Below are 23346 nucleotides of genomic sequence, written 5' to 3' on the forward strand. Positions count from 1 at the left end.
TTCTATTTTGTTTTTTAGTTTCTTTTGTTCATTGGATTCCACATATAAGTGAAATCACATGGTATTTGTATTTCTCTGTCTGGCTTATTTCACTTAGCATAATACTCTCCAGGTCTATCCATGCTGTCATAAAGGATAAAATTTCCTTCTTCTTTTACAACAAAGTAGTATTCCATTGTGTAAATGTATCACCACTTTTTTATCCACTCATCTCCTGATGGACACTTGGGCTGCTTCCCAAATTTGTCTATTGTAAATAGTGCTGCAATGAACACAGAGGTGCATATATTCTTTGAATTAGTCTTTCAGGCTTCTTCAGATATATTCCCCGTATTGGAAGCACTGGGTCACAAGGTAGTTCCATTTTTAATTTTTTGAGGTAATTGCATACTGCTGTCTCCGGTGGCCGCACCAATCTGCACTCCCACCAACAGTGCACGAGGGTCCCCTTTTCTCCACATTCTCACCACACTTGTTGTTGTTGATGTATTGATAATAGCCATTGATAGAGCTGATATCTCATTGAGGTTTTAATTTGTATTTCTCTGATGGTTAGTGATGTTGAGCATCTTTTCATATGTCTATTGGCCATCTGTATGTCCTCTTTGAAGAAGTGTTTATTCAGGTCCTTTGCCCATTATTTGTTTGTTTGTTTGTTTATTAATCCTCACCAGAGAATATTTCTCCAATTATCTTCACATAGAGTGGGAGGGAGAGAGAGAGAAACATTGATGTGAGAGAGACACATTGATTGGTTACCTCCCGCACAACTCCGACCAGGGCCGGGGACCGAACTGCAACCTTGACTGGAATTGAACCCAAGGCTCTTTGGTCCGAGGGCTGACACTCAAACCACTGAGACAAACAGGCCAGGGCATTTTGCCCATTTTTTAAAATGGATTTTTTTCTTTTTTGGTGTTGAGTTATGTAAGTTCTCTATATATTTTGGATATTAACCCCTTATTAGATGTATCATGGTAATGATAGTTACTAATACTGTATTGTATACTTGAAAGTTGCTAAGAGTAGATCTTAATAGTTCTTACCACATTAAAAAATTGTAGCTATGATGTGGTAATAGATGTTAACTAGACTTATTGTGGTGATCATTTTGTAATATATACAAATATTGAATCATTATGTTATACATCTGAAACTAATATAATACTAAATGCCAATTATATCTCAATTAAAAAATGAAGTTAATAAAAACATAGGAAAGTTCATATTAGATGTCTTAAAACATGATCATACTATAGCTAATTAAGCTGCTAACAAAACCAGCTTAAAAGCTAACATGTATCATGGCCAATAAAATTAAGTAACAAAGACCAGTCAGATTTCACTTAAGGTGTTCCAGACATGTAATTTTTACAATGTACTTTATAGACTTTAAGACAGCTACAAGTTAAAGCTCAGATTTAAAAAAAATGCTTAAGCTGTGCAAACTACTGTTATCTATAATTCAATGACTGCTTTATGGAGAATTCCCAATTTACTCATTTCAACCATTAAAGAAAAATTTAGCACAGAAAGTTTTAGAAATAAAGAACAAAAGCTTTTTCTGTAATTCGCGTTTGTATTTTTAAATCCTGAATTTGGCCCAGCTGGTGTGGCTCAGTGGTTGAGCGTCGACCCATGCACCAAGAGGTCTCCAGTTCCATTCCCGGTCAGGGCACATGCCCAGGTTGTGGGCCAAATCCCCAGTGGGGGGCACGCAGGAGGCAGCCAGTCAATGTTCTCTCATGGATGTTTCTATTTCTCTCTCTTTAAAATCAATAAAGAAAAAATATTAAATCCTGAATTTGTATATGAATGTATTTGCAAGGTTTTTCTTTTAAGTGTTCTAATGAAGAACCAGAGAAAATAGTGCAACATTCATTATTAAGAGTGGGAGTATAAAGTGGAGTAAGAATAGAATCAGTATGTAAATCTTGTCAAAATTGATTCATATTTTCAAATCTGACTCACAAAATCTCAGCCTAATCAGGCCTGATTTTTTCATGCCATGGCAACAGCACACATTGTTTCCGGAATGATCAGCTGCTTCAGCCTCCTACAGCCCTTCGAGGACAAGGCTTTAGTGACTTTATAAATGTATGCTCCCCAGCTATCATCCATTTAATGAGATGACGGCTTCCATTTGATGGAACCTGCCCCAGCAGATGGGCTATCATCTAATGTTGACAATGAACCATGGGACCCTTTCACAACTTTGGGTATCAAACAGTCACACAAGTTCTATTGTTTCTACAATGCTGCAGATTAGTGTTTAGTTTAAGGACTTAAAACATTTGTTCCCTAAACTCAGTTAAAAAAGACTAAAATGTCTTTCAAATGAGACATCTAAATGTGTTCCTAATTTTGCCTATGAGCTTAGGTTTTAAAACGAATAAAAAAAAACTACTATCAAAAAACCCAGCGTACCCTTCTCTGCTGAAGCAATTGTGATTTTTTAAAAAATTTATCTTTATTGTTGAAAGTATTACAGATGTCCCCCCCACACACACTGACATCCTCCTTCCTGCTCCCGCCACCCCCTGCCTTCACCACACTTTTGTCTGTGTCCAGTGGATATGCATATAAGTTCTTTGGTTTATCTCTTTTCACCGCACCTCCCAAACTCCCTTCCATCTGAGTTTTGTCAGTCTGTTCTCTACTTCCATGTCTCTGGATCTATTTTGTTCATCAGCTTATGTTGTTCATTATATTCCGCAAATAAGTGAGATTATGTGAAACTTGTCTTTCTCTGACTGGCTTATTTAGCTTAGCATAATGCTCTCCAGGCCCCTCCATGCTGTCTCAAAGGGTAAGATATCTTTCTTTTTCACAGATGCATAGTATTCCATTGTGTAAATGTACCACTGTTTTTTAACCATCCATCTACTGACAGATACTTGGGCTGTTTCCAGATCTTAGCTATTGAAAATAACACTGCTATTTACATAGGGGTACATGTATTCTTTCTGATTGGTGTTTCAGGCTTCTTAGGATATATTCCTAGAAGTGAAATCAGTGGGTCAAATGGCAGTTCAATTTTTAATTTTTTGAGAAAACACCATATTGTTTTCCATAGTGGCTGTACCAGTCTGCATTCCCACCAGCAGTGTATTAGAGTCCCCTTTTCTCCACACCCTCGCCAGCACTTGTTGTTTGATGATTTGTTGATGGCAGCCATTCTGACAGGTGTGAGGTGATACCTCATTGTATTATTTTTTATTTATTGATTTATTTTATTTTTTAACTTTTTAAAAATCCTCACCCAAGGATACTTTTCCATTTATCTTCAGATGGGGGGGGGGGGGAGAAACATCGATGTGAGAGAGATGCATTGACTGGTTGCCCACCACATGACCCCAACTGGGATGGGATCAAACCATAACGAAGGTACGTGCCCTTGACCAGAATTGGACCCATGACCCTATGGTCCACGGGCTGATGCTTTAACCGCTGAGCCAAACCGGCCAGGGCAGTATTATTTTTTAAAAGTTGGTTGTCTGTCTGAAAGAAAAAAATGGGGGCGGAGTGAATGGAAGCCACACAGACTGTTTCCCAGGACCAAACTGGAATTACAACAAAAATAAAGACAAATTGTCAGGAAAAAGCAACAGAAAAGCAGCTTGGAAGACCAGGGACACGAACTCAATCCTGAGAGGCTTGCGGAGACGCGAGAGGGGGGCTGGGAGCCTACGGTCAGCAGTGGCCTTAGCTGGGAGCAGCGGCCTTAGCTGGGAGCAGCGGCCTCAGCTGGGAGCCCACAGACAGCAGCGGCCTGAGCTGGGGGGGCGCCCTCGGGTTAAACTCCCAAGCCATTCCACAGTGAAGAGCTGGGACAGAGGCTGAAATAGCCACAGCCACTCGCCTTGGGCTCTGGCAGAGGGAGGGCAGACTGGACTGGAACTATGTGGGGACACTCCGGATCTGGAGGGGGCTCAGAGCTTTTGCTGAGTTGTGGCCACACAGGACTGTGGTCATCTTACTACCAGTGATACCTCGGTTCTCGAACGCCTCGGATTTCGACCAAATCGGTATTCGACCAGGAGATTCGAGAAACTTTTGTCTTGGAATCCGAACAAATATTTGGAACTCGAACTTCCGAGATGAGCCGAGTTGAGCCGAATGGCGTTCATTCGGCCCAGCGCGCCTTGCTTGCGTCATCAGTGTGAGTGCAGAGAGAGAGTCACGCTTTGTGGAGAGAGTCACGCTTTACACTGAATTTAACCCTTAGACATACTGTACACTTTTATTTCTTGTTGAGATTTATATTTTTCTACATATTATATACAAATTAGGCCAGTAAATAGGCATTTTCTGGGGCTTGGAACGAATTAATCCAGTTTCCATTATTTCCTATTGGGTTTCATTGCTTCGGTTCTCGAACAATTTGGTTCTCGACCGTCCTCCTGGAACGAATTATGTTCGAGAACCGAGGTATCACTTGTACTTCCCAGGGCTCTGGGGAGAGGCGGAGGCCCTTCCCTCAGAGATTCAACCCCACCCAGGTGGGCCATTGAAATGCAAATTGAGGCACATTAACAACCAGCATCTGCCCCACCCTTGGGAAATCCCCTTACTCTGAGCACCTGAGGGAGTTTTTCATTCAACTCAGAAGCCAAGACTCTTCAGGTAATGGCTACTGATAGCCTCCAGGCAAAAAGCTAGAGGATAACTGTACCACTCCTGGGCTAGCAACTCTAACCAGGAAAATAAGACTTGACAGGTGTCTAACGTGGGTCCTCCTTGGCTCATCCAAACCCAGGAGAGGGAGCCACAAACAGTAGAACACCAGCACCCACAGGGAAAGTTTGGCAGTCTCCAAAGCCCACTGTGATAGCCAAAATGGTGAAACACAAAAACAAAAGCCAAATGAAAGAACAAGAGACCTCTACTGAAAATGAGATAAATGAAGCGCAGTTAAGCAAGTGAATAGAACTAGAATTCAGAGCCATGATTTTGAGGAAGCTCAACAGCATGAGTAAGGACATGAGCACCATGAGTAAAGACATAGAAATGTTGAAAATCAACCAGTTGGAAATTAAAAACCAACAAGAAGAAATGAAGAATGACATATCAGAAATAAAGAACACATTTGAACATCTAAATAGCAGAGTAGAGGAAGTTGAGGACTGGATCAGTGAATTAGAAGATAGGGTAGAAAAAATCAACCAATCAGAAAACCAAAAGGAAAAAAATAATTAAAAAACAGGAAAACAGCTTAAGAGAACTGTGGGACAACTGAAATGTAATAACATTCGCATTATAGGAGTGCCCGAAGAAGAAGAAAATGAGCAAGGGTTAGAGAATATATGTGAAGAAATAGTGACAGAAAACTTCCCTAATTTGGTGAAGGAAGAAGGCATTCAAGTTCAAGAAGCACTGAGAGCCCTAAGTAAGAAGAACCCAAACAGGCCCACACCAAGACACATAGTGATCAAAGTGCCAAAAATTAAAGACAAAGAGAGAATCCTAAAAGCAGCAAGAGAGAAGCAACAGGTTAACTACAAGGGAAACCCCATAAGGCTCTCAACTGACTTCTCACAGAAATACTACAGGCCAGAATGGAATGGCATTAAGTAATCAAGGTCATGAAAAACAAGGATCTGAATACAAGACTACTCTACCCAGCAAGGCTATCATTCAAAATAGAAGGTCAAATAAAGAGCTTCCCAGACAAAAAAAAGGCTAAGAAAATACATTAGCAAGAAATGCTAAAAGGACTGCTGTAATTAGCAGGAGAAATACGAAAAAAAATATAACCACACTAAACAAGAATGGCAATAAATACGTACATATTAATAAATACCTTAAATGTAAGTGGATTAAATGCTCCCATAAAAAGACACGGAGTAGCTGACTGGATAAGAAAGCATGACTCATCTATATGTTGAGACCCACCTCACAACAAAAGACTCACATAGGTTGAAAGTGAAGGGATGGAAAAAAATCTTCCAAGCAAACGGAAAGGGAAAAAAAGGCTGGGGTAGCAATACTCATATCTGATAAAATAGATTTCAAAATGAAGGCCATAACTAGAGACAAAAAAGGCCACTACATAATATTGAAAGGATCTATCCAACAGGAAGATATAACCTTGATAAACATATATGCACCCAATATAGGAGCAACAAAATATATCAAAAATCTTCTGGAGGACTTCAAAGGAGAAATCGATAGCAATACAATCATAGCAGGGGACTTCAACACCGTGCTGACATCACTGGATAGATCCTCTAGACAAAAAATTAGCAAGGAAACAGAGACTCTAAATGAAGCACTAGACCAATGGATTTAATAGATATCTACAGAGAATTACACCCCAAAACTACAGAATTCACACTCTTCCCAAGTGCACATGGGACATTCTCAAAGATAGACCACATGTTAGGACACAAACTAAGTCTCTACAAGTTCAAAAAAATTGAAATCATATCAAGCATCTTCTCAGATCACAATGGAATGAAACTAGAAATCAATTGCAACAAGAACATGCAAAGACATTTGAACACATGGAAGGTAAATACCATGTTATTAAACAACGAATGAGTTACCAAGGAGATCAAGGAAGAAATTAAAAACTTCCTGGACACCAATGAAAATGAAGACACAACAATACAAAATCTATGGGATGCAGCAAAAGCAGTTCTGAGAGGGAAGTTCATAGCACTACAGGCCTACCTCAAGAAATAAGAAAAATCTCTAATAGACTACCTAACCTACAACTTAAAGAACTAGAGAGCAAACAAAAAGAAAACCCCAAGTAGAAGGTAGGAAATAGTAAAGATCAGAGCAGAAATAAATGACAAAGAGTCAAAAAAAAAAAAAAAAAAAAAAAATCAAAGGATCAATGAAAAAAAGAGCTGGATTTTCGAAAAGATAAACCAGATTGATGGACCCTTAGCTAGACTCACCAAGAAACAAAGAGAGAGAAGCCAAATACACAAAATCTGAAATGAAAGAGGAGAAGTAACAACTGACACCACAGAAACACAAAAGATCATTAACAACTACTATGAATAATTATATGGCAACAAATTCGACAATCTAAGCGAAATGCACAAATTTCTAGAAACACATAGTCTCTCAAAACTGGACCAGGAAGAGATAGAAAACTTAAACACACCAATAACAACAGAAGAAATTGAAGATGTAATGAAGACTCTCCCAGCAAACAAAAGCGCAGGCCCGGATGGCTTCACAGGGTAGTTTTACCGAACATTCAGAGAAAAACTAACACCCATTCTTCTCAAACTATTTCAAAAAATTCAGCCCTGGCCGGTTTGGCTCAGCGGTTAGAGCGTCGGCCTGCGATCCGGAGAGACCCGGGTTCGGTTCCCGCAAAGGGCACGTACTTCGGTTGCAGTTTGTCCCCGGCCCTGGTTGGTCGTGCGGGTGGCAGCCACTCAATGTGTCTCTTCACGTCGATGTTCTCTCTCTCTCTCCCTCCCACTCTATCTGTACAAAAAATGGAAAAATATCCTCGGGTGAAGATAAAAAAAAAAAAAAAAACAAAACTATTTCAAAAAATTCAAGAAGAAGGAAGACTTCCAAACTCGTTTTATGAGGACAGCATAATTCGAATTCAAAAACCAGAAAAAGACACTACAAAGAAAGAAAACTAAAGGCCAATATCCCTGATGAACATAGATGCCAAAATCCTGAACAAAATAGTAGCAAACTGGATCCAGCAATACACCAAAAAAATTATTCACCGTGACCAAGTGGGATTCATCCCAGGGATGGAAGGCTGGTACAATATTCGCAAATCAATAAATGTGATACACCCATAAATAAAATGAAGAATAAAAACCACATGATCATATCAATAGATGCTGAAAAAGCCTTCGACAAAATCTATCATCCATTTCTGATAAAAACACTCAGCAATGTGGGAATAGAGGGATCATATCTCGATGTAATAAAGACCATATATGAAAGACCTACAGCCAACATCATACTCAATGGGCAAAAACTAAAAGCATTTCCCTTAAGAACAGGAACAAGGCAAGGATGCCCACTTTCACCACTCTTATTTAACATAGTACTGGAAGTCTTAGCCACAGCAATTAGACAGGAAGAAAAAACAAAAGGGATCCAAATTGGAAAGGAGGAAGTGAAACTGTCATAATTCGCAGATGACATGATACTATACATAGAAAACCCCAAAGACTCCATCAAAAATTTACTAGACTTAATAAATGAATTTGGCAAAGTAGCAGGATACAAAATTAACGTCAAGAAATCGATGGCATTCTTATACACCAATGATAATCTCACAGAAAGAGAAAGTAAGAACACAGTCCCATTTACCATTGCAGCAAAAAAAATTACGATACCTAGGAATAAACTTAACCAAAGAAATAAAGGACCTATTCGCAGAAAACTACAAGTCATTGAAAAAAGAAATAGAGGAAGATATAAAAAAGTGGAAGCACATACCTTGTTCATGGATTGGAAGAATTAACATCATTAAAATGTCTATACTGCCCTGGCCGGTTTGGCTCAGCCGTTAGAGCGTTGGCCTGTAGTCCGGAGAGACCCGGGTTTGGTTCCCGCTAAGGGCATGTTGCAGTTTGTCCCCGGCCCTGGTTGGTCGTGCGGGTGGCAGCCACTCGATATGTCCCTTTCACATCGATGTTTCTCTCTTTCTCTCTCTCTCTCTTCCTCTCTCTCCCTCCCACTCTATCTGTACAAAAAATGGAAAAATGTCCTCAGGTGAGGTTGAAAAAAAAAACATAGAAAACCCCAAAGTTATGTATATGTCTATACTACCCAAAGCAATCTATAGATTCAATGCAATCCCCATCAAAATACCAATGACATACTTCACAGAATTGGAACAAATACTTCAAAAGTTCATATGGAACCAAAAAAGACCTCGAATAGCCACAGCAATCTTGAAAACAAATAACAAAGTTGGAGGGATCACATTACCAGATTTCAGGTTATACTACAAAGCCACTGTAATCAAAACAGCCTGGTCCTGGCATAAGAACAGGCATATAGACCAGTGGAACAGAACAGAGAACCCAGAAATGGACCCAAGGCAATATGCTCAATTAATATTTGACAAAGGTGGCAAGAGCATACAGTGGAGTAAAGACAGCCTCTTTAATAAATGGTGTTGGGAAAATTGGACAGCTACATGCAAAAAAAAAAAAAATGACACTAGACCATCAACTTACACCCTACACAAGAATAAACTCAAAATGGATAAAAGACTTAAATGTGACTCATGAATCCATAAAAATCCTAGAAGAAACTATAGGCAACAAAATTTCAGACATCATACACAGCAGAATTTTCACTGATACATCCCCTAAGGCAACAGAAACAAAGAAGAAAGTGAACACATGGGACTACATCAAACTCAAAAACTTCTGCACAGCGAAAGATACAATCATCAAAATGGAAAGGCTACCCACTGTATGAGAGAGCATAATTTCTAATGATATATCAGATAAGGGGTTAATTTCCAATATATATAGTGTGCTCATACAAGTCAACAAAAGGAAAACAAAGAACCCAGTTAAAAAATGGTCAGAGGAACTAAATAGACATCTCTCCAAACAGGACATACAAATGGCTAAGAGACATATGAAGAAATGCTCAACCTCACTAATCATCAGAGAGATGCAAATTAAAACGAGGTATCACCTCACACCTGTCAGAATGGCCGCCATCAACAAATCATCACACAACAAGTGTTGGCGAGGGTGTGGAGAGAAGGGGATTCTAGTACACTGCTGGTGGGAATGCAGACTGATGCAGCCACTATGGAAAACACTATGGTGTTACCTCAAAAAATTAAAAATTTGACTTCCATTTGACCATTCTAGGAATATACCCTAAGAGGACTGAAATACCAACCAGAAAGAATATATGTACCCCCATGTTTGTAGCAGCACTATTTACAATAGCTAAGATCTGGAAACAGCCCAAGTGTCCATCAGTAGACGAATGGATAAAAAAGCAGTGGTACATATACACAATGGAGTACTATGCAGCTGTAAGAAAAAAGATCTCTTATCCTTTGAGATGACATGGAGGGACCTAGAAAGTGTCATCCTAAGCGAAACAAGCCAGAGAAAAACAAGTATCATATGATCTCACTTATTTGTGGAATATAATGATCATAACAGTCTGAGGAATGGGATAGTCCCAGAGACGTGGAAGTGGGGTACAGACTGACAATCCCCAGAAGAGGGGATGGTGGGGGAGAGATAAACCACAGAACTTATATGCATGAACAATGGACATGGACAACAAAGCTGGGCACAGGGCAGGGAGGGAGGGGGAATGGTGAATCAGTGGGGGGAAAAGGAGAAATATCTGAAACAAAAATAAATAAATAATTTTAAAAAATAAAAAATAGAAGCTGGTTGTCTGCCTTCGATGGAATATAGACAGAATGCTGTTTTGATGTCTTCAGACTGCTCTTTCTCCACCTTTGGCAGCTGCAGGCAGGTGTGATAAAACGTTCCAGAGCAGGATGTTCTGGAGGGAGAAGACAGGAGACAACTAAAAGGAATGAGACAAGCAGGTGGAAACTAAGGCCAAGAATACATGGAAGAGGTGAAAGGAAAGGAGCAGGTGGGAAACCAACTCATCTCAGGAATGTCCTCAGTCCCTGGGAAACGGGCAGTTGGTCACCTGGTATGGGGACCTAGAGGTAGCAGAGTGAGGATTTGGAGAGGCGCCCACAACCCCAGAGACGCCTTCTGCATTTGGAGGGTGAATTGTGTTTCGTGTGCCTGTGCGTCCCCACTCACTCAATGAGGATGCTCAAAACATGTAAACTGCCAAAGCTCTTCCAACCAGGGGACAAGCAAATCTGCAATACCACTGCTTTACTGGAACCCTGGTTGGCATCAGTTAGCTACCCCAAGATGGATTGTGACATGGGGGGGGGGGCAGGAAGAGATTCACCAAAGAACTTATATACATATATGCATAGCCCATAGACAAACAATGGTGCAGTGAAGGCCTGCGGTGGGGCAGGAACCAAGTGGGAGGGGCAGAGAGGGGAGAAATGGGGGACATCTGTAATACTCTCTACAATAAAAATAAATTCAAACAAACAAAAAGATGGACTGTGAGGTACAAGATCATTCTCCAGGGTCTTGGTCATTGCCAGCTCGTTAGCAATTGGCTATGGAGTTCCCCAGAGCCACTCACCAGGGCTGCAGTGATGGTAGCCACAGCATCGCAGCCTGGGATCTCGTTGGCCACAGCAAGGTGGTGGCAGCAGCAGCATAAGCCTTGATAGGAATACAGGGTAAAAGAAAAGGGGAGCCACTGGCTGCCTGTCCTACTTGCAGGAGAACACGGGTGATGGGGCTCGAGGGCTGTTGACATATTAATAACCTTATAGATGCTTGAAACCAAGCATGTGCTCCTTGTTCTGCCTTTTGACTGGTTGATGTCAACATCCTCATTGTGGTATTGCACTGTGGCTTTGTAAGATGTTACCACTGGGGAAACTGGGTAAAGTGTACATGAGATCTCTCTATTCTTTCTGTGCAGGTGAATCTACACTTATCTCTGGACCGCATTATTTTTCTTTTTATCCTCACCTGAGGACATTTTTCCATTTTTTGTTCAGATAGAGTGGGAAGGGAGGGAGGGAGGGAGGGAGAAGGGGAGGGGGAGAGAGAGAGAGAGAGAGAGAGAGAGAGAGAGAGAGAGAGAGAAACATCGATGTGAAAGGGACACATCAAGTGGTTGCCACCCACATGACCCAACCAGGGCCGGGGACAAACTGCAACCGAGGTACATGCCTCTAGTGGGAACCGAACCTGGGTCTCTCTGGACCGCAGGCCGACACTCTGATGCTGAGCCAAACCAACCAGGGCTACACTTATCTCAAAATAAAAAATTTAATTTAAAAAGTGGGCCCTGGCTGGTTTGGCTCAGCAGTTGGAATCTTAGAATCTTGGCCTGCGGTCCAGAGAGACCCAGGTTCGGTTCCCACTAAGGGCACGTACCTCGGTTGCAGTTTGTCCCCAGCCCTGGTTGGGTCGGGTGGGTGGCAACCACTCGATGTGTCCCTTTCATGTTGATGTTTTTTTCTCTCTCTCTCCTTCCCACTCTAACTGAACAAAAAATGGAAAAATGTCCTCGAGTGAGGATTAAAAATAAATAAATAAATAAATAAATAAATAAATAATAAAAAGAGGGCAAAAAGATTTAAACACATTTCCCAGTAGAAGATATATGAATGGCAAATAAACATGAAAAGATGCTCAACATCACTAGACATCACGAAAAGTACAATGAGTTTTGGTTATATTCATCTATTAGAATAACTAAAAGAAACAACAATAAAACAGTACTAAGTATTAGGGACTAAATGTTTGTTTCTCCCCAAATGCATCTGTCAAAGCCCTACCCCCCACAACGTGATGGTATTTACAGGAGGGGCCTATGGGAGCCAATTAAGTTTAGATGAGGTCAGGAGGGTAGGCCCCATGATGGGATCAGTGTCCTTCTAAGAAGAGGAAGAGAAAACAGGGCTCTTTCTTGGCCCTGTGAGGACACAGCAAGTAGGCAGCTGTCTGCAACCTGGGACAGGGCTCCCACCAGAATTCAGTCATGCTGGCACTCTGATCTTGGACTTACCAGCTTCAAGACCATGAGAAATGAATGTGTTTTTTTCTTTCAGGTTTTATTTTTCATTTTAAAATATTTTTTTATTTTTCAATTACAGTTGACATATATTATTATATTAGTTTCAGGTGTAGAACCCAGTGACTAAACATTATATAACTTACTAAGTGATCATCCTGATAAATTTAGTACTCATCTGACACCACACATAATACAATATAATCGACTCTATTCCCTATACTGTACTTTACATCCCCATAACTATTTTGTAACAACCAATTTGTACTTCTTAATTCCTTCACTCTTTTCACCCATCCTCCAAACCCCCTTATTTGGCAACCATTAAAATGTTCTCTGTATCTATGAGTCTGTTTCTGTTCTGCTTGTTTGTTTTGTTTTTTAGATTCAATTGTTGATACATGTGTCTATTGCCATTTTATTCTTTTTTTATTAGTATACTGAAATGCTTTAGTTTCTATTTTTTTTTGTTTCTTTTAAATGAATTTATTTTTGTTACAGATGTTTCTCCTTTTTCCCCCATTGATTCCCCCCTCCCCCTCCCTCCTCGCCCTCTCCCCAGCTTTGTTGTCCATGTCTGTTGTTCATGCATATAAGTTCTGTGGTTTATCTTCCCCCTCCACTCTCTCTCCTGGGGATAGTCAGTCTGTACCCCACTTCCACGTCTCTGGGGCTACCTCATTCCTCAGACTCTTATGTTCATTATATTCCACAAATAAGTGAAATCCTATGATACTTGTCTTTCTCTGTTTGGCTTGTTTCGCTTAGGATGACACTTTCCAGGTCCCTCCATGTCATCTCAAAGGATAAGAGATCTTTCTTTCTTACAGCTGCATAGTACTCCATTGTGTATATGTACCACTGCTTTTTTATCCATTCGTCTACTGATGGACATTTGGGCTATTTCCAGATCTTAGTTAGCTATTGTAAATAGTGCTGCTATAATCATGGGGGTACATATATTCTTTCTGTTTGGTATTTCAGGCTTCTTAGGATATATTCCTAGAAGTGGGATCACTGGGTCAAATAAAAGTTCAATTTTTAATTTTTTGAGGTAACAGCATATTGTTTTCCATAGTGGCTGCACCAGTCTGCATTCCCACCAGCAGTGTACTAGAGTCCCCTTTTCTCCACACCCTCACCAACACTTGTTGTGTGATGATTTGTTGATGGCGGCCATTCTGACAGGTGTGAGGTGATACCTCATTGTTATTTTAATTTGCATCTCTCTGATGATTAGTGAGGTTGAGCATTTCTTCATATGTCTCTTAGCCATTTGTATGTCCTGTTTGGAGAGGTGTCTATTTAGTTCCTCTGACCATTTTTTAACTGGGTTCTTTGTTTTCCTTTTGTTGAGTTGTATGAGCACTCTATAGATATTGAAAATTAACCCCTTATCTGATATATCATTGGCAATTATGCTCTCCTATATAGTGGGTAGCCTTTCCATTTTCATGATTGTATCTTGCTGTGCAGAAGCTTTTGATTTTGATGTAGTCCCATGTGTTCATTTTCTCCTTTGTTTCTATTGCCTTAGGTGATGTGTCAGTGAAAATTCTGCTGTGTATGATGTCTGAAATTTTGTTGCCTATAGTTTCTTCTAGGATTTTTATGGATTCATGAGTCACATTTAAGTCTTTTATCCATTTTGAGTTTATTCTTTTTTTTTTTTATCCTCATCCGAGGACATTTTTCCATTTTTTGTACAGACAGAGTGGGAGGGAGAGAGAGGAAGAGAGAGAGAGGGAAACATCGATGTGAAAGGGACACATCGAGTGGCTGCCACCCGCACGACCAACCAGGGCCGGGGACAAACTGCAACTGAAGTACGTGCCTTTAGCAGGAACTGAACCCGGGTCTCTCCGGACTGCAGGCGGACGCTCTAACCGCTGAGCCAAACCGGCCAGGGCGAGTTTATTCTTGTGTAGGGTGTAAGTTGACGGTCTAGTGTCATTTTTTTGTGTGCATTTGGCTGTCCAATTTTCCCAACACCATTTATTAAAGAGGCTGTCTTTACTCCACTGTATGCTCTTGCCACCTTTGTCAAATATTAATTGAGCATATTGCCTTGGGTCAATTTCACCACTTTATTCTTATCTTTTTTCTTTTCTTTTTCTTCTTCTTCTTAAAGAAGACCTTTTACCATTTCATATAATACTGGTTTGGTGGTGATGAACTCCTTTAACCTTTTCTTATCTGGGAAACTCGGTTTTTTTTTGCCCCTCAATATTTTTTAAATTGATTTTTTAGGGAGAGTGAGATAGAAATATCAATGTCAGAGAGAAACATCGATCAGCTGTCTCCTGCATGCCCCCTATTGGGGTTTGAACCTGAATCCTGGGCATGTGCCCTTACTGGGACTCAAATTAGGACCTCTCAGTCCATGGGATGATGCTCAACCACTGAGCCACACTGGCTAGGCTGGGAAATTCGTTTGATTATAAATGATAGCTTTGTTGGGTAGAGTAATCTTGGTTGTAGGTCCTTGCTTTTCATCACTTTGAATATTTCTTAACAATCCCTTCTGGCCTGCAAAGTTTCTGTTGAGAAATCAGCTGACAGTCTTTTAGGAGCTCTCTTGTAGGTAACTAAATGCTTTTTTCCTTCTGCTTTTCAGGTCCTCTCTTTGTCTTTAGTCTTTTGCATTTTAATTATGTGTCTTGGTGTGGGCCTCTTTGGGTTCATCTTGTTTGGGACTCTGAATTTCCTGGACTTGTATGTCTGTTTCCTTGACTAAGTTAGGGAAGTTTTCTGTCATTATTTTTTCAAATAGGTTTCCAATTTCTTGTTCTCTCTCTTCTCTTTCTGGCACTCCCAAGATGTGAATGTTGGTATGCTTGAAGTTGTCTCGAGTCTCCTATACTTTCCTCATTGTTTTGCATAATTTTTTCTGTTTACTATTCTGATTGAGTGTTTTTTGCTTCCTTATATTCCCAGTTGCTGATTTGATTCTCAGCTTCATCTACTCTACATTTCAGTTAGTGTAAACTGCATCTCTGACTGGTACTTTTTATTTTTTTAATCCTCACTCAAGGACATTTTTCCATTTTTTTTTTTTGTTTTTGTTTTGTTCAGATAGAGTGGGAGGGAGAGAGAGGAAGAGAGAAAGAGAGAAAGAGAGAAACATCGACATGAAAGGAACACCATCGAGTGGCTGCCTCCCACAAGACCCAACCAGGGCCGGGACAAACTGCAACCAAGGTACGTGCCCTTAGCAGGAATTGAACCTGGGTCTCTCTGGACTGCAGGCCGATGCTCTAACTACTGAGCCAAACCGGCCAGGGCCTGACTGGTACTTTTTAATCCTATTGAGGTTCTCACTAAATTCATTGAGCATCTTTATAACCAAGTGTTTTGAACTCTGCATCTGTTAGATTGCTTGTCTCCATTTTGTGTAGTTCTTTTTCTGGAGTTTTTTCTTTCATTTGGGACATGCTTGTCTTCTCATTTTGGCAGGATCCTGTATCTGTTTCTATGTATTAGGTAGAGCTGCTACATCTCCCAGGCTTCATACAGTGGCCTAATGTAGTAGGCAGTCTGTAGGGTCCAGTGGCACAACCTCCCAGATCACCCAAGCAGAGCACTCAAGGTGCACCCCCTCCCTATGTGGGCTGTATACATCCTCCTCTTGTAGTTAAGCCTTGATTGCTATTGGCACATCAGTGGGAAGGATTTACTCCCAGGCCAATCAGCTGCAAAGCCTGGCTGTGCCCACTACCACTGACCTCTGACTACCTGGAGGATCGGCTGTGCAGGGGCCCACCCCACATGGCAGGACTTACATTAGCAGGGCTCTGGTGCCTGCTGTCTGCTCCTTGAGTGTGTTGCTTGTGGAGGTGGTTAAGTGGTGATACTTTGACATGGTCTGAAGCTGTCCATGGGGTGTGCTGGCTCTGGGGCCTCCCAAGAGATGCAGGCCAAAGTCAGCTGCCACCTGTGTTCTGCCTGGGGCCACCAGGTATGAGCTACAAGGCAATCTGCAGATGGCTGCTACTTATGCTGATCTTGGAGGTGCCAGGCTAGGCCAAGCTGTGAACTAATGTATGCTGCCGCTGGTGCCGGGCCTGGGGCCACTTAGTGAGAGGCACAGGGTATGCAGAAGCCAGATGCTGCTTGTTTGAGAGATTTTAGGAAAATTTAAAGCATAAGCCAAGATAGGCCATTCATATGGAAAAGCCACTGGAAATAGCTTGGGTGGGCTGGAAAGCTGGATGGGGCGGGGCCTCAGGGAATCACCAGAGCAGGGCCAACAGTGTGAGCCGAGTTGCTGAAGTCTCAGATATGGCGCCTGCCTGCCAGCTCTGTGGGGGGAGGGCTCACCAAAGGAACAACAGCTTCTGCCAATACTTGTGTCTGGAGAAAGCTGTTCCCCAACCTCAGCTCTCTCCCTGATGCCAGACAATTCAATTCCTCCCTGTATGTCTCTGAGTAAACCCGCGTGTGGGCCCTGACACAACTGTCCCTGGAAAGTCCTTGTTTTTAGCTTTCCTCCCCACTCTAACTTTTTTTTTTATCCTCACCCGAGGACATTTTCCCATTTTTTGTTCAGATGGAGTGGGTGGGAGGGAGAGAGAGAGAGAAAAAAATCGACGTGAAAGGGACACATTGAGTGGCTGCCACCCGCACGACCAACCAGGGCCGGGGACAAACTGCAACCAAGGTACGTGCCCTTAGCGGGAACCAAACCCGTGTCTCTCTGGACCACAGGCTGACGCTCTAACCGCTGAGCCAAACTGGCCAAGGCCCCACTCTAACTTTTACCACACCTCAGTGCAGTTCTTTTTTATCTCTTTCACAAAACACTGCAATTGCTTTTAGCTGATCGTTTTGCTCCTTTTAATTAGCCTTTCCAATCAACCCTGCACCATGTTGGGAGAGAATTCTCCAAGAATATCTCCTATTCTTGCACTGTCTGGGGTCCCTGGGCATTTACATCAATTCAGGAGACATTATATAAGGAGACATTCCAGGGTAGTACAGCTCAGAGACCTCTCTCTCCTAAGATATTCCAGGGTAATAGAAGTAAACACTTTGCCTTCTTCTCCTCCCCAGAGATTTATTTACATTCCTGAGTATAGGTCTTTCTCCAGAGAGAAGTATGAGCAGGCCACCGGCAGCCACATAAGATGGAAGCCTAATTTGGGGGTTTCTCTCCTATAATGCACCCATTGTATGTGCAGGTACCTTCTGGCCCTGCTTGCATTGACCTGTGAGACTCAGGGAATCAACCAGGCTAACTTGTTAACCTATAAAAAGGGTGAAATCTCAGACTCTTCTGTTTCTGATTTAACACACCATCACCAAATTATCTTTCAAAAGATCTGCTTTGGCCATGCTACTTTCTGGGCTGAAACTCGTCAATGGCTTCCTACTACAGAACAAAACTCAAAGTCTTACCTGTCATTCCAGCTCCCTTACCAGCCTGTACCCCGAATTTATTCCCTAGGTAAACCCTGTGTTCTAGTCAATCTGGACTTTAAGATGTTTTCCAAACACAGGAATACACATCTGCCTAGAATGCTGTCATTAGGTTGCAGATAAGGAAAAACCTATGAAGCACCAGTGCACGAAATGCCATCGTGACCTTTGAGGAATGGTGAACCATACCACTGGTGTCTTTAGGTGCACTGTCATGACTCCTACCAGTGCACTGGTGGGAAACTGGCCTGCCCTTCAGCCTGGGCCTAATCAACTGACCTGAAGACCAGTGCTGCAGCCTGAGGTAACCACATTGTGGTTGGACATCAGGGAGCTGAACTACTTCTGGGAATGCTTGGCTTGGAACTCTGTCCAACAGGGGAGCCCTGCATTTGATGGCAGCCAACAAACCCAACATCTCCTACCATTTTAGTAGTAAAGTTTACAGGGGTAAGGAGGGACAGCCCAGATTCTAGTGTAAACAAGTGAGTTATGGTTTCAGTTATCCACCAGGCTTTCCATCCCAGTCTTAGCTCAGGACACATTTCTGGGTCTTCAGGCAATAAACTCCCAAACAAAGATAATATGGGTCTGCATTCTGCATTTTTCTTGCAGGCCTCAACTGCTTAGTTCAAGTGTCCTCCTCACCAATTTCTAAGATATGTGTACAAAGACACTGGTTGAAACACTGTGTGTAAACAGCAACATAAAAATATGCCTATTTAGATGAACTGATTATATTGTCATGTTTCTTCACTTGTAAGATGCATCCCACAGAGGCATAAAATATCAATAAAATGGTCCACAGTGGTTATATCATTGATTGTTCCAATATGTGAAAAAAATGTTCATTTTCGAATTAAAGAACTAAGGCATGGTACATCATAAAGTGGAACATTTTTGTAGCTGGGACAGGTAAATGGTACAAAGTGGGGCTGGTTTGGGGACATTTCCTTTGGAACAGGGATGGGGAAGAGCGGGGCAATGATTCCACACATCAGGCTACACTTCAAGGTGCCACAAATGGAGATGTGTATGGTGTTAACAGTAACAGTCTTTGCCTGAAAAATAAACTTAATTTTAAACTAGGTGGTGGACATATGGGTACATGTTTTTGTATTTTAATACTTTTGTGTATGTCTAAAATATGTTATAACAAATTCTTCTTTAAGTGGGTCTAGCAACCTATTTTATTGCCCCTGTTCTTTTGAAGAACGTGTGTCCAATGACAGCTTAAAAATCAATCCTATAAATAAAGGAGTTGAGTTAGCTCCACATGTTGACTATTAGGAAATAAAGAAATTAATCATTCCAGAAACAGCTGGTATGTACACATATTTACCTAACATACAGATCTAGATGATTATTGAAAACTTTGCTTTCTCTTTCTTTCCCAATACTATAAACCAGCGATTTTTAACCTTTTCAACCTTGTGGCACACATAAATTACTAAAATTCTATGGCACACCAAAAAAGATACTACTGACGACAAAAAAAAAAAAGGTATAATTTTGATTCAGTCACATTGGATGGCTATTGTTGTGTTGGTTGTTGTCACTTTTTTATTTGACAATCTAAAGGGCAAGAGGTCAATGCCCCTGACTAAATAGTCAGGTAATTGCATGTTTTAAAATTTCTTGCAGCACACTGCTTGAAAATTGCTGCTATAAGACTTTGGCTTCACATTAGCCATAGGTTTGCCTAGATTTTAAGCAAGGTCAAATTTGCAAAAAAGATATTTTGGCATAGTTAAAATAACTTTAAGAAAAAGTGTGTGCAGGGGGAAGTGGGTATTTTCATAGAACTCCCTTAAATACAATCCTCTTGGCCATTTATAAAGTGAGTTGAATTTTTAGGGACACATTTACTAAAGCCTGGTGTGATATAGGGTAGGAGCTTTGGAGCCATACTAAATAAACTCAGAATCATGCCAGATGTGTGGCAGTGCAGTCACCAAACTTTGCAGGGCCTGATTTCTCCTCTGTAAAATGAGGACCAGCTTATGGGATGCTGCAAAGATCCCAAATTTTAAACACAGTACTGTGCCTGGCACACAGTCCTCATCCAATAAATCGGATGACTATTAAGGCACGCGGGGGAAGGGTTGGGTTTGTTTTGGTACACATAGGCCCTCCCAACCTCTCCCTGCTCCCTCTGGGGCACTGAAAAACTCAATGATTTTCAGTTCAATATTTAGTGCAAGTTACAAAGTCAAGTAAACCAAGGCCTTGAGTAGCTTACAACTCACTATTTTCAGGGTTGATTTTTGTTTGTTTTTTAAATTGGAACAACTAAGGAGGCCGAGCTCTCTTTTTCCAGACTTGGGAACTCGGAGAGGTGCAGCCTCCGGCCAAAGGCGCGGGTGCCCTGGCCTCTCGCTACTTCCCGGGTTCCGCAGACTTCCCGCCCAAGGGATGGGGCCGCCAACTCGTCCCTGTCCCCTGGGCCGAGGGAGGGAAGGGTCCCAAGAGAGGCGCCCCCGCTCGCGTCCTCTGGGCCCGAGCGACAGCACTTACCAGTGCGAAGTGCACCAGGGCGTCGTAGCAGAGCCAGGCGAGAGCCCCGCGGTCCGCCGCCCCCCGCCCGCGGCCCAGGCGCAGGCCCAGCGCGCAGCCCGCGCCCAGCAGCCCGGCGCACAGCAGCAGCGAGCCAGCCGCGGCCCCCAGCTCCGACCCCGCAGCCATGCTTCCTGCCCCCGAGGCCGCTGGCCGGCCCCGCGAGCCAGGGAGGGGGCCTGGCAGAGAAAAGGTGGGGACGGGGCCGGCCTCCCGGCGGGCGGAGCCTCTCGCCCGGGGCGGGGGCGGGGGCGGGGGCGGGAGCGGCGGGGGCGGGGGCGGGAGCGGCGGGGGCGGGCAGAGGCTTTCCTTCCCGCCTAGCCTCCTGGCTAGCTTGCCCAGCCTGGAGGTTTTCTGGTCAGGATTGTGCTCAGGAACTCGCCTCACTACCTGTCCAAACCTGTCCCCAGACCACACCCAAAGGACTGGTAATATAGAGCCACACTTTTTGATGCAGTTTTATTTTTAACAAGGTTCAAAACCTTAAGCTACAAAGTGAAGTCCAAATGGTATAAATTTTGCCAATAGACTGGGTAGAATTAGGACAAAGGGTACTAATTAGGCCCTTGCAAATCTTGCAGGAGAGGTGAGGGCCAAGGGAGTTTTCGGCCACCAGCAGGCTTTTAAAATCCCTTGTGGCATCATACTCTGGTCTCATTTCTCAAAAATCCAGAAAAGCAGCGAAAGTATGGGGGAGAGGAGGAATGGGTCAAACCCACTTGGCACTAGATGCTTTCATCTCTGTTATATCATCGAATCTCACAACAGTTCTGGGAGATCAGTGTTTTCCTATTTTACAAATGAGAAAACAGGCCCAGACAGGCCCAGGACAGACTCTATACCTGGCTGTCCCCAAGGCGTTTGTTTTTTGACCTTGCACTCTGACATCTTAATAGGCACTTACAGCTAAGGAAAGTGCCAGAGCCACTTTATCCCAATCACCTGAACCTTTCCCTTTACTTTGTCCTCCTTCTCCTTCCCCCTCCTCCTTCTCTGCCCTCCTCCTCTTCTCTTCTCTTCCTCCTTCTTCTTTTTAAATTTGCTCTTAACCCTCTTCTCTGCTCCTTTAAAAAGATTGCAACCCTTATTGACTGTGCCTATGTTTTTAATTTTGGGTCGCCTGGTAAAATGCAAGATAAATTTAAATTTTAGATTAAAAATGAAGTAATTTAAAAGTATATATTTATATTAAAGTATTACTAGGGAACTTATGCTAAAAAGATTAATGTGGTATATACATACAATGAAATATTATTCAGCCATAAAACAGCAGGAAATTGTGACATGCTGCAACATCGAAGTACCTCGAAGACATTGTGCTAAGTGAAATTTAAGCCATTCACAAAAAAGACAAACACTGTATGATTCCATTTATCTAAGTTAACTAAAGTAGTCATATCCTAGAGACAGAAAATAGAATGGTGGTTGCCAGCTGCTGGGGGGGAAAGGGAATTGTTTAATGGCTATAAAGTTTCAGTTTTGCAAGAAAAAATTCTGGAGTGCTGGTTCACAACGTAAAAATATTTAGCATCTTGCACTGTACACTTAAAAATGGTGAAGATGGTAAATTTTATGTTATGTGTATTTTACCACAATCAAAAAACAACTTCTGGGACTGAACACAAGTTCAGTAACTTTCTACTCTGGTTACTCCCTATATAATTTTTTATATAGCAGATAACATTATCTTATTTATTTATACATTTATTGCTAGTCTCTTGCCACTAGAATCCAAGTTCTGTAAGGCTAGGGGTTATGTCTGGCTTGTTTACTGCTGTGTCCCTTGCATTTATTAGAGTTTGGCATATACTAGATGCTCAGTTAATTAACTGATGACTGAAGGAGTATGGCCAATTCTGTTAACTTAGAAAACTGATGATCATTCTTTTTTATATTCAACATCTTTCTCAACAGGATTTCCCCAAACAGAGTAAAATGAAAACCTAAGAAACTAATTAGATTCACTCTCTTCATGTTCTGCTCCTGCTCTTCAGTCCTTCCTACTCTAGTTTCCACCCTCTTTACTGCAGTGATACAGCTGTAAGGTGACCAGTGACTGACCTCTGCATCACTACCCTGAAGGACAATGCCTGTTCTTACCCTACTTGACCTCTCGACAGCATCACTGGACGCTGAAATCTCTTTTCCTTTGTTTTCTGAGAAAACACAGGGCTTTCTTTCTACCTCTCTAGCCGTACCTTGTTTCCTTTGCAACCTCACCCTCCACTACATACCCATGGAATGTGGGACCCCCACAGCTACTAGTCCTAAACCCTGTTCTCACTCCAAATGATGAATCCAGGCAGTCTCATTCCCACCCCTGCTCTAATAACCACCAGAAATAGGCAGAGGATTCAAATGTCTAGCCCTCTCCTCTGAGCGCCAGACCAGTATTTCCAACCGCCCTACTTGAAAGCCATTTAGATGTCTCAAGTCAACACAACCAAACTGCACTTATCACCCTCCATTCCCTGTGAGTCTCTGTGTTCCCTACTTATGTTACTTTCACTTATCAGTTACTGCCATCCAGAAACCTAGAAATCATCCTTGATACTCCCCTCTCCCTGGATCCAGACCTAAGGCATTGCCGATTCCTGTCCATTTTAGCTGCCAAGTATCTCATGGACCAAGCTGTTCACCATCTCTTGCCTCAGTGCTTTGCTCTCACTAATGTGATCTCTACACATCACTAAACCCAGAGCACATTTCCCATCCTTACCTTACCAGTCAGAGATTGTTATTAAACAC

The 23346-nt window shown here is 42.1% G+C and overlaps 1 protein-coding gene across 1 annotated transcript in view; it reads right to left on the reverse strand.

Moving 5' to 3' along the window:
- The window catches only part of EBPL (EBP like), a 36884-nt gene extending 16137 nt beyond the window's left edge, over positions 1–20747 (reverse strand). The window contains exon 1 of the mRNA XM_036250635.1: positions 20560–20747. Coding sequence (XP_036106528.1) covers positions 20560–20727 — 168 coding nt within the window. The 5' untranslated portion in view covers positions 20728–20747. The remainder of the gene's footprint in view (positions 1–20559) is intronic.
- Positions 20748–23346: the final 2599 nt, after the last annotated feature.

This window comes from Molossus molossus, unplaced genomic scaffold (genome assembly GCF_014108415.1).
Source record: "Molossus molossus isolate mMolMol1 unplaced genomic scaffold, mMolMol1.p scaffold_m16_p_9, whole genome shotgun sequence".
Classification (NCBI taxonomy): Eukaryota; Metazoa; Chordata; class Mammalia; order Chiroptera; family Molossidae; genus Molossus; species Molossus molossus.